The sequence below is a fragment of the Garra rufa genome, chromosome 17, assembly GCF_049309525.1.
Source record: "Garra rufa chromosome 17, GarRuf1.0, whole genome shotgun sequence".
In the NCBI taxonomy this organism is placed as follows: domain Eukaryota; kingdom Metazoa; phylum Chordata; class Actinopteri; order Cypriniformes; family Cyprinidae; genus Garra; species Garra rufa.
In genome coordinates, this window is record NC_133377.1 from 19,251,265 (window position 1) to 19,263,400 (window position 12,136).

The 12,136-nt window shown below is 36.3% G+C and overlaps 1 protein-coding gene across 1 annotated transcript; it reads right to left on the minus strand.

Annotated features, from left to right (window-relative positions):
• Positions 1-136: 136 nt before the first annotated feature.
• LOC141289191 (tripartite motif-containing protein 16-like) lies at positions 137-9,734 on the minus strand. The gene is made up of 6 exons (XM_073821290.1): positions 9,159-9,734; positions 8,611-8,706; positions 8,250-8,483; positions 7,324-7,471; positions 5,173-5,220; positions 137-2,976 (listed from the first exon to the last, which is right to left on the minus strand). The coding sequence occupies exons 1-6, from the start codon at positions 9,732-9,734 to the stop codon at positions 2,432-2,434; spliced, it is 1,647 nt and encodes a 548-aa protein (XP_073677391.1). The 3' UTR covers positions 137-2,431.
• Between the last annotated feature and the right edge of the window lie 2,402 nt (positions 9,735-12,136).

Genomic DNA, 12,136 nt, shown 5'->3' on the forward strand with positions numbered 1-12,136 from the left:
CAAAGTTCATGAGGCATTTCAAGAGGTTCAGTAGATCTGGACCTGTTTAATGTCACAGGGCAGACACAAAAGCTTGATGAAACCAGATTTCAAACAAAAAAATACTAATAATATAGTTTTATTATAAATTGTGGGATGCAAATGAACAAAGGCCAAAAGGGAAAAGCCAAACACATCAACAATGATCTGACTCTCTCTCTCTATTAAACACATGAGAAAACATGGTTCTAAAACAAAAAAGGCATCCACCTACTTACAAATGTTTCCTGCATAAATGATTTAGAATAGTGAGAAAATTAAAAGAATAACATAATATAACATCTGACGTAGACACCATTTTGCATAGCTCACACACTGCACAGCTCAGACTGATCTCAAATCTCAGGTATTTAAAAGTTAGCTGAAACAATACAAGCAAGGCAACATACACACTATAGAAAACAGTGGCAAAGGGACTAGAAGATGGTAGTGTCTATCGAACAGGAAAGCATCTGTCTCTCTTCCTTGACTTGAATTGACCATTGCACAGATTACTTCCTTGTTTTAGATTATATATATAAAATATATTTATAAAATATTTCAAATTCATATTGATTCATATTGAGTGCATTATTAAGTATAATTAATATTTAACTTATTTAATTTGTAGTGAACTATATATAAGTATTTAAATAATTCAGCCTTATAGGCTTTTTGTGTCTGAGCTTATTTATTTATTTTAATGACTTTCTGCACTTGCTATACTATATACTTCAGTGCGGTAAACGTACTACAATTTATTATACTAGTAATTTTATAATAAATGGAAAAGCAAGACTTCTTGAAAAAACTAAGGAGTAGAAATGGCAGCTGCAGCCAATGATTGATCCTCTGCTGCCATCTTCTGGTTATACAGGTAGTTTCATGTCATTTTCATCTTAAAAAAATACGTTTTTTTTTTCTGTGAAAATACATTATTTCCCATCTTTATGAATGAATGAAGTGAATTTTATTGCACAGATGTAGAGTTGAAAAATAATAAAGGCTTTAAAATATTACCAGATTTTAAAAATGTGTTCATGACTATGAAGGCAAGTTACTGATTATCAACAATACAATTAGGATGTCTTCGAAGAGAAGTATGGCTAGCTAGCTAACGTTATGATAGTGTTTAGCTGTCAGCATTTAAATGTACAACTATGCAGGTACTCTCCTGGGATTACAGGCTCGACTTTTAAATGATATGTTGTTAAATAATATGAAACTGAATGTTCATGCTGCTATCATTATTTATGATGGTGTAATTATAATTTTCTCAGTTTCTGATGAGAACGAGGCAGTAGAGGAGTCTCAAGAGTGTCCACCTATATAACACATATAAAACGAGCTTCAGCGGAAGTTGCTATGAGCTGCTTATCATCATGCGGAAGTTCTAAAGAACGCTCAGTGCACATGGTCAATTCTCTGGGTTCCTTTGTACAACACTTAACGATCTAAAACAGGATTCAGGTGGCACTCATGAGGCTGTCAAGCAGACAGCAAGAGGAGCAAGAGTAACATAGAAGAACAAAGAGCACAGAAAAAAAAAATATGCATGTAACAGCTTGAATACATGGACACAAATGTGTATACTTATATTGGTAATACAACATAAAAAACACATACTAAACACTGTTTTTAAAATGTTTTTTTTTTTAAATGCAGAACATTTTCTGCGAGTGGTAGAGTTAGAATAAGGGCATAGAAAATACAGTTTGTACAGTATAAAAACCATTATGCCTATGGAATGTCTCCAGACTGATAGAAATAACAGTGTGTAACACATATAGTTACAACTTAGACTTCAAAATGAGTATTCTCATGTCAAGATACTAGATGTTTTTCCTGAACATGGAAGTCACACCTGACTCTTAACTGGAAGGATGCTTTGAATTTCTAGTCATATTAGCATATGTTCCAAACTGTTAAACTAATGTTAAACCTATTTAAATATTTTTAAAAAGCACATTGCAGCATTGCAAAATGATGGTGCTATGAAGCCATGACTGCATTTGTCAGTGCCTCACTCCTCAAAGTTTAATGAGTGTGTAGATGACACGAAGCTGCCAACATTAGCTACATTAAAAACAAATGGGCAACAATTTGATTGAATTCCTATGGAGACCGGAAACAAAAGAGCATCCAATCGCAAGGTTGAATTTGTAATAGCGGCACTCATCCTTTATTCAGAAAAAAGGTCTATAGTGATGCAAATATTCCCTTAAGCTCTTGAGTTTTATATTGGTGATTTTACTATAGATCAGTGATTTAATGGCTGATATGTTTTTGTTTAAGGAAAAACAATATTTAACGACAAGCTGTCGCTGTCTTTCAAAAGCAAAATGTATTTTCCTTGAGATACTATAACGTGTCATGGCTGCTGATGTGATTTGACAATATTATTGGTATACAATCACAGCATCATTTTTTTTTCAGATAGTTTGACTGTTCCCCAAACATAAAACCCAGGATAGAGCGGCTGAGTGAATGTGGTCTGGACTGTGTGGATGAGGTTCATTGTGTCAGAGACGCTGTAGAAGGACAGAGTTCCTGCACTGTGATCCACATACACTCCTATTCTACAGCGGCTTGAGGGAACAGGGAGTTTAGTCTCTTTGTTATTGTGCCAGAATAAGAAACTAAAGCAAGAGCAGAATAAACTCCAGGACTGATCATTATATCCAAATAAACACTCATTACCAGATCCCTTCCTGCTGATGCTCTTATATGACACTGATATATACACACCAACAGTCCCTCTCCACTCCAGCTCCCAGTAACAGCGTCCACTCACACTCTCTCTACACAACACCTGAGGATAAACATCAAATCTGTCTGGATGATCAGGATACGGCTGGCGTGTGCTAGTGTAAGCCACTTCTTCTTTCTCTACATTCCAGTCAGGGCGATAGAGGAGTTTATGTACAGTGTTTGGATCCAGAGTGAACCGATGGAAATCTGATGGAGGAAAAAAGGAGTTAGAATTTTAAACTTTTAGACATTTAGAATTTGTTATGTTCTGAGTCCCACCTCCTCACTTTCCTGTCAATCTTAACTTCAGTGTAAATTAAAGAAAAAATTGAAAATGCAGAAAATGACTGATTCCACATCAGACGGGTGGAGTTAAAAGGGTTATAAATGTAACGTTTTCAAAAGACATTTTTATCTTTGAGTACCAAAATAATTGTAACAATTATAAGAATAGACACAGAAACAATAATCACGTCATAAATGACTGTTGGACCTATTATGAAAAATAAATGCAATTTTGATTAAAAAGAAATAAACATATTAATTCCCAGTTCCAAGTTGTCAATGATTAAATCATTTGTCAGTCTTCTTCCAATAAAGTCAAATAAAATATTAGTCAAATTAGAAAAGTCGAATTAGAGATCTAGGTTGAATTAAAAAATCAATTAGAAATCTGAGAGAAATATTAGACAGTCTAGGTGCACCCAGTATCAGAGTAAAAGAAAGAGAGCAGAGAGAAAGGAGAAGTTAGAAGTTAGAAGTCTGAAGTGAAGGGTGCAGGTTTAGCATTTCTTATACCCTAAAAAAAAAGACAGAAAAGGAAGTCTATAGAAAGCTTCTATGGCTAATTTTGATTAGGAACATTAGTCATGACCAAAAGAAATATAAAAGGTGTGATTATAAACAATGATCTTTAGACGTGCGGTTTCACTTCTGTTTTTCTCTATAAATTTAGCTTGTGGCCCTAGAGACCCTGTTATATTTTCTGCATATTTTTGCACCTCTCTGCACTTTATTATCCAGGAACATCTGTAGACTGTACTTTGGACTTTGTTCAGAACAAACATTCAAACCACAGAGAGTTAATAATACATGTGATACAGTTAATGCATATTTTTCCACAGAAGGACTGTGCATACAACGATTATAAGCTTCCACAGAAAAACTGTTAGTACAGTGAATATATGATCTTAACCTGTAAAATTAGTAAAGATTAATGATACATAACTTCTAATATGAATATGTATTCTTAAAATTCTTAAAAAATAATTTATTGAATAAATACATGCAGGAGTTAAAGAATTAATTAATTAGTTGTCTGTACTTTATTTAAAGTTATATTTGGCCTTTGTTGGACAGGACAGTATAGACAAGACAGGAAACAATAGGAAGTATAGAGGGGATTGCTTTTTTAATAACCTCCCAAAAACATCTTGTTAATAATAATGAATGTGAACTGATCATGTTTTCTTTGACAAGAAATAGATGTTAGACGAAGTATCTTACCCTGCGTCCCAATACTTCATACTATCCATCCTAAATAATATGTGAAATTACAATAAGTGTGTCCCAAAGCTTAGTATGCTGAAAAGAGTATGACAAAAGTCCCCGGATGGTCTACTATTTCAGGTCGATTTTTGAAGTGTGGATCCGCCTTGCTGAGAAAAACAAAACAAAAAAAAACCCAGCTAAAACCAGTTTAGAATGGTTGACTGGTTTTAGCTGGTCAACCAGGCTGGTTTTAGAGGGGTTTTGCCCACTTTCCCAGCCTGGCCAGCTACTTCCAGCTTAAACCAGGTTTTTTCAGCAGGGCGTGCACACTCTAATGGCTAATATTGCCCAAAATGCATTGCGCTTTGGCAAAGAATTCAGTCCAGAACTACAAACAAAAATTAAACGTGTTAAAAAACTACAAGCATGGCGGATGCGTGTGACCGGCGGTTAGGTAGAGATGTTTAAAAAAGGGGGTCTAAGTTACTAATAATCAATATTTAACCTGGTAAAAAAAAATATTTAATGGTATCTGTGTTATATTTTATCTGCAACAACAATGCGAACTTTCGTAAACACCGATTTGATTGTTAACTTTTAAGTGCATCATTATGCAGAAAATATGAGAAGAGTTTTAGGCATGAAAGACTCATGAATAGCAGATCAACTGGCTATACTTCTTTTCTCTCCAATACGGTATGTTAAATTAAATTAAATGTGGAGGATGTTAACTGTGACACGATGACTGACAGGCCAGTTTAAGATGCAGTAGTGTGACGTGATAGTATGTCCCAAAGCTTGCCTACTCTTCTACTACACACTAAAATTTTGTACTTTTTCTTCACCAAAAGAGTACATACTTTAAGGGGACATTTGGGACACAGCATGAGTGTGTTTCATTTAGTGACTTACACTGTAGGAAGTCCTCTCTGGTCCTGGGAACAATGTTACTCTGAGTGTCTGTAAAAATAACAGATATAACTGAGTAAATCTCATTTAAAGAGATACAGTGCATTCACAAAGTAATCAGACCCCCCTCACTTATTTCAGTTTTGTTATGGTGCAGCCTGACTACAGTTGTTGAAATTCATTTTTTTTTTTTTTTATCTATACTCCGTACCTCATAAAGACAAAGTGAAAACTAAATTTTAGAAACATCTGTAAACTTATTAAAAAGAAAAAACTGAAATATCACATTTACATAAGTATTCAGACTCTTTACTCAGTACTTAGTTGAAGCACCTTTGGCAGCAATTTACAGCCTTGAGTCTTTTTGGGTATGACACAACAAGCTTTGCACACCTGGTGTTATGACTTTTGATGGTGGTTCTAGGGTGTAAAAGCTAACATTTAAATTGTGAATAATTTGGCAAGATGATGATGGCAAGAAACCAATCTCAAAACAAAAATACTGCCAAACCCTGAAATTTATTGTACAAAAGTGAAGAATTCAACAAAGAATGAAATACAAAATATGTACAGTGAAATATTTACACAAATCAAAATAAAGCCAAACAAATCAATAAATAAACCCAAGGGAAAAGGAAATGCAAGTGGCACCAAAGGAAATAAATTTATATAACAAAACCCAAACTAACTTATAATGAAACCCAGGGGCGCCGCTTGCAATTTTGGGCCCTATGACAAAATATGAGGTTGGGCCGCCCCTACCACACAAAAGCAGATCTCTGGGGGCCCCTACAGGGTGTGGGCCCTTAGAATTGTCCTAACTCCCACCCAACCCCCCCCCCCCCCCCTCCCTAGCGGCACCCCTGATGAAACCTCTAACCTAACTGCAAATAAAAAGGAAAAGAGAAGTCTTCAGCGTTAACATGCCCTAAATAAACTATACTATCTAACAAAACAAAACATACAAGTGTGGTGCTTACTTCTAACCTGGTGTCTCTATACAAGGATTGGCATCAGAAGGGCTTATAACGATAAACACACTGTAGTTATTACGAAGGCAATCGTTAACAGGTTGGATGGGAAGAATCAGTGGACAGCCATTTTCAGGTCTCTCCAGAAATGTTCGATAGGGTTCAAGTCAGGGCTCTGGCTAGGCCACTGTAGGACGTTCACAGAGTTGTCCCGTAGCCACTCCTGTGTTGCCTTGGCTGTGTGCTTAGGGTCATTGTCATGTTGGAAGGTGAACCTTTGGCCCAGTCTGAGGTGCCGAGTGCTGTGGAACAGGTTGTCATTGACGATATCTCTGTGCTTTACTCCATTCAGTTTTCCCCTTAACCCCAACCAGTCTCCCAGTTCCTCCCACAGCATGCGGCTGCTAACAGCACACTTTACTTTTGGGATGTTGCTCTGCAGGTGATGAGCAGAGCTAATTTCCTTTAAAGATAATGCTTGTAATTGGGGTTCATCAGACCAGAGAATCTGGTTTCTCACAGTCTGAGGGTCCTTTAGGTGCTGCTTTGCAAATTCTAAGTGTGTTTTCAAGTGTCTTCACTGAGGAGGGGATTGAGTTTGGCCACTCCACCATAAAGCCCAGATCGGTGGAGTGTTGCAGAGATGTTTGCCCTTCTATGCTGTTTTTTTTTTTCACCAGGGCAGGTGGTTCCTTTGACCTCATGACTTGGTTTTCACCCTGATATGCATTGTCAGCTGTGAGGCCTTTTATAAAATCATGTCCAATCAATTTAATTTACCACAGGTGAACTCCAGTCAAGGTGTAGAAACATCTCAGCAATGATCAAATGACACCTGAGCTAAATTCCAAGTGTTGTTGCAAAGAGTCTGAATACTTGTGTAAATGTGATATTTCAGTTTGTTTGTTTTTTAATAAATTTACAGACATTTCTAAAATTCTGTTTTCACTTTGTCATTATGAGGTACAACGTGTAGCTTAATGAGAAAAAAAAATTGAATTTAAACAATTGTAGTATCAGGCTGCAAGATAAATTTGAAAAAAGTTGAAGGGGGTCTGAATACTTTCTCAATGCACTGTATATTATACTCTATCTCTATTTCTAATATGCTCTAAGGTTTTCTATATGATATTAGATTATGTTTGGCTCATTACAGAGAGCAGATGAATCTCTAATACTTTACCAGATATATTTTTTATCTCCTCTTTGCAGAAATCCTCCAGTTTGTCTCTCAGCTGACTGAGAGATTTTCTCACAGCATCAAAAGAAACGTGGAAACTGACACTGATGTTTTGTGTAGATTCAGGAGGAGCTGAGAGAGACTGAAGACTCTACAGGAATATAAATTAATAAGCCAGAAAAAACATTTGAAGATATATACAGTATAAGTATATTCAGTAAGAGACAGATTTGCTAAAAGTTTACTCTTGTTCCAACCTCCAAACATGACTGCCTAAAAAATTTTTTAGCTGCCCACTTAAAACACACAAATAAATAATAATATGTGAATAACGATTCATTGTCTCATGAAGCATCATTGAGAGGATATGAGGAAATAATTTTTATATTGTATATTTTATATTTGTAGGTTAGGTTACATTTTATAAATTTTATTTATGCATTAGTTATAATTAGTTATTACCTGTTAACCACTGTTTAAGCATAGACGTGAAAATGAAATTTCTGAAACTGAAACCGTGATAAATCTCAAATGCTTTGGAGCTCTTAAGTCTCTAATCTGCTTGGCAGATTACTGCTAAAGTAGAAAAAAAAGTAAAATAAAGTTTTATAAAAGGTTTATTTTCATGAAAAAAAATGCACAAAAATACTACTTTAAAATATTATATGAAAGACATATTTTCCAAAACATATTTTACTCTAAAGCCATAAATCAAAGTCAAATATAAATTGTTTTAAATTTGGGGTTGATATCTCAATAAATGAGCTTAAAATTATTTTTGGGTGCATTACCAAATGTTTCCTCTTGAAAAAATTAGTTCCCCACATTTATCGTGGTTCAAATAATCAATGTCAGTTAATTAAACACTTTTAACACAAGATCTTGCTAAAGTCTACTGTATTTATTTTTTATTTTTTTTATTCTGTTACCTGGAGGAAATGGATGTGATCGTCTGTGTGGGAAAGCTGCTCCAGCTCAGTGTTTCTCCTCTTCAGATCATCAATCTCCTGCTCCAGTCGCTTCATTTGTCCTTCAGCTCGACTCACTGCAGCCTTTTCCTGATCTCTGATCCGCTGTGTCACCTCAGAGCGGCTTCTCTCAATGGAGCGGATGAGCTCAGTAAAGATCCTCTCACTGTCCTCCACTGCTGTCTGTGCAGAGCGCTGTTAGACACACATCACAATCAGCTCTTACTGCTTCCTCACAGCCTGAGAGACACAGCAGCTTCAGTGGGACTGAAAGAGGAGAGTCCAAACTGAGTCTCAAACTTCTCTTCTTCTCCAAACTCACCTTATGAGACTCCACAGCCTCTCTCAGCTGCTGAAGATCTTTCTGTCTCTGCTGGATTCTCTGCTGGAGTTTACTCTGTGTCTTCTTCAAGTGTTTCTGGAGGAGAAAAACAAAACAAAACAGACACTAACAATATTTACCAATCATAAATAGTTGCATGCTTGATTAAATACTTTCCTTTTTTTTAAGCATTTCTTGGAGTTTTAACAATATGAATTTAGGTTAGACATGTCCTCACATATAAAGAGAGGCATATATGGTAATTACTCTCATCATTATTCTGCAATCAAAAATTATTTGTGAAGCAGACATGGACATTTAAACCGAATGCAATTTGAAGGAAAAACAGCAAATGCATGTTCAGTTATAGTAGAAATCTTGAGTGATGGGACAAACTGAGCAAAGTTCACCTCAAATGCACAGAGGCATCATGAAATAACACCCGATGGGAGTGTAGATCACACGATGCATCCACGATAACAGCTGAATAGAAGAGAAACCTTTGGAGAGTCAACATTAATAAATCAATGTGTTGTTTCAGTTCATACCTCTTTCTCTGTCCTCTCTGCTGCAGTTGATACAGTCTCGTGGTTTTTATGTTCATCCATAGCACACAACATGCAAACACATTGCTGGTCAGTACGACAGAAAACCTCCAGAAGTTTATCATGTTGATGGCAGATCATCTGCTGCAGTCGTCCAGTGGCATCAATCACTTTGTGTCTCTTTCCTGAGTGAAACTCCTCATGACGCTCAAAATGAGTTTGACAGTAAGACTCCAGACACACCAGACAGGACTTGACAGCTTTGTGTTTTCTTCCAGTACAGATGTCACACTCCACGTCTCCAGGTCCAGCAGGAACAGCAGCTTGTAGTTTGGTCTTCTTCAGTTTCTCCACCACTTCAGCCAGTAGGGTGTTTTTACCTAAAGTAGGTCTTGGACTGAAGGTCTGTCTGCACTGAGGGCAGCTGTAGACTCTCTTCTGATCCTCTTGATCCCAGCAGTCTGTAATGCAGCTCATACAGTAACTGTGTCCACAGGGAATGGCCACTGGATCCTTCAGGAGATCCAGACACACTGGACAGCTGAACTGCTCCACTGAAAAAACACTGGCTTCAGCCATTTTACTGTGTCTTCAGGAATGCAGGAATGCAGACACACTAACAGCAGTTTAAGATCACTTTAGACCCCGCCTCCCCCCTCTTTCCCGCCAACCGTGTTTCCTTTCTGGTTCTGTGTTTAAGAGACGTGTGCAAAACGAGTAGGGGGAGGCTGCAGACCTGGAGCAAGGCAGATCTACGGCCCAGATAGTTTTATGGCCCAGGCAGTTTTACGCCCCTGTTGTTCTTGATGTGTCCAGTTCGGGGAGAATGATGCACGGCGAAATAACATAACTCAAATCAACACAGGAAACTTACACATTAATACAAGTCCCATTCATAGATTTAGATTTTTTTTTGTGTGAATTTAAATGCTACATTAACATAACAGATAGATCATGTAATAATGCAGTAATAAAGATCTGTTTTTTTTATTGGTCACATTAAATATTCTAATTTTGTGAAATACTGGATTTTTTTTATCTTTAATCCATAATCATCAAAATTAAAACAAATAAAGGCTTGAAATATTTCACTTTGTGTGTAGTAAACTAATATAACATACAGGTTTCACTTTTTGAAACAAATTATTGAAATAAATGGACTTTCCCTCGATATTCTTACTTTTTGGCACATACCTGTATTTTTACTGTACAACTTATATATTTTGATGAAAGTAACTCAAAAGTAACTTAAAAGTAGTGTAACGCATTAAAATTTAGAAACAGTAATATTGTAATGTAACTAATTACTTTTACAAGACAGTAATATATAATGTATTACGTTTTGGAAGTAACTTGCACAACACTGATCATGTTTTATTAATATAAAGTTAAGACAGTATTTTAATTGTTTGCTGGCTAATTATATGTTAATTGTTGAGGCTGAGGAGAAAGGAGGACCTGTCATGAACAAGATATTGCAGGGATAATATAAAGGGAAAAGATCAAACATGACATCCTGATATTATTTACAATTAGCCTTTTTTTATCAGTGAGAGGGAGCATTTTGACAGGAGGATAGAACAACACTTAAAGAAGATTGACAAGCCCTAGGGTCATCACTGTGTGTCATTAATAATGGTGTTAATAAAAAATTGTTGTTCACAAAAGTTGTCTTTTTCTTCTCAGATGGCGAAATAGCCTTGGAATTTTAGAAAGGGGCGAATTCTGTTTGTCTAAATAAAGTTCTGTAGCTGTAGGACAACCAGTAGCGTATATAACAGATATTTTATCAATGGCCCATATCACTGTGTCTGATGGGATAAATTTGGTTATTATCTGAATGTAACTTATCACACAATCGCTCTATATGAAAACCTACGTTAACTAGGGTACAGTTGATCACATTACATTGTCCATCTGATCCAACTGTGTATTAATTTTTCAATTTACAAAAACATTAGCCTACATTTAATTGCAATTCAGTTGTCCTTTGTGGGGTATGAATGCCAACAGTGAAAATCATATCTATAACTAAGTGTCATTAGTGCATTATTACATGATCTATCTGTTATGTTAATGTAGCATTTAAATTCACACACACAAAAAAAACTACATCTATGAATGGGACGTGTATTAATGTGTAAATGTCGTGCGTTGATTTGAATTATGTTATTTCGCCGTACATCATTCTCCCCCTACTGGACACATCAAGAACAACAGGGACGTAAAACTGCCTGGGCCGTAAAACTGTCTGGGCCATAGATCTGCCTTGCTCCAGGTCTGCAGCTTCCCCATATAGGGGCAAAACAGACATGTCTGTAAACTAACACCCTAAAATGTCCACTAGATGTCAGGCTTATACAGAAAGTCAGAGCTGAACACAAAGTTGTTGTGAGCCAGAGACACATAAACTGAAAGAACCAGTCGACATAGAAAAGTCACCCTATGTGTTTTACTAAATAAAGTAACCCTTTGTTTCTTTCTGACTTCTTTAAACAAATGCTCTTAGAGTTGTTCTCAGAGTTTACTTTACTTTTGTGAGCCAGTTTTTCACTGCCTTTTAAATGTTTTGGTCATTTTAGTGGATATATGCCATCACAGTTATCAAGTTAAGACACCTGCACACACACATCTGCATCCTAGCAGAGCAACCACAGGTGTAGTTCATTACAGTAGGAACATGTTCCAATTAACAAAAATTCAAAAATAGCAAAAATTCTTCATGGAACATGAACTTTACTTAATTTCTTAATGATTTTTGGCATAAAAGAAAAATCAAAAATTTTGACCCATGCAATGTATTTTTGGCTATTGCTACAAATATACCCCAGCGACTTAAGACTGGTTTTGCGGTCCAGGGTCACATATTAGGTCTGAAAATATTTGAAACGCATGTGACTTGAGGCTGAGCTCTGATTGGGTTGTTTCAGATTGTCCTCGGGGCGCAGAGCACAGCGCCCCAGACCCTCCCACTTTAGATC

What these genes read in the sequence shown, in the direction of transcription:
- LOC141289191 (XM_073821290.1), bottom strand. Translation starts at nt 9,734, where the DNA reads ATGGCTGAAGCCAGTGTTTTTTCAGTGGAGCAGTTCAGCTGTCCAGTG. An exon ending in GGAGATAAAAAATATATCTG is followed by an intron (nt 5,221 to 7,323) that starts GTAAAGTATTAG and finishes TTATTTTTACAG; the next exon opens with ACACTCAGAGTAACATTGTT. An exon ending in CAGAGAGGACTTCCTACAGT is followed by an intron (nt 2,977 to 5,172) that starts GTAAGTCACTAA and finishes TTCCTCCATCAG; the next exon opens with ATTTCCATCGGTTCACTCTG.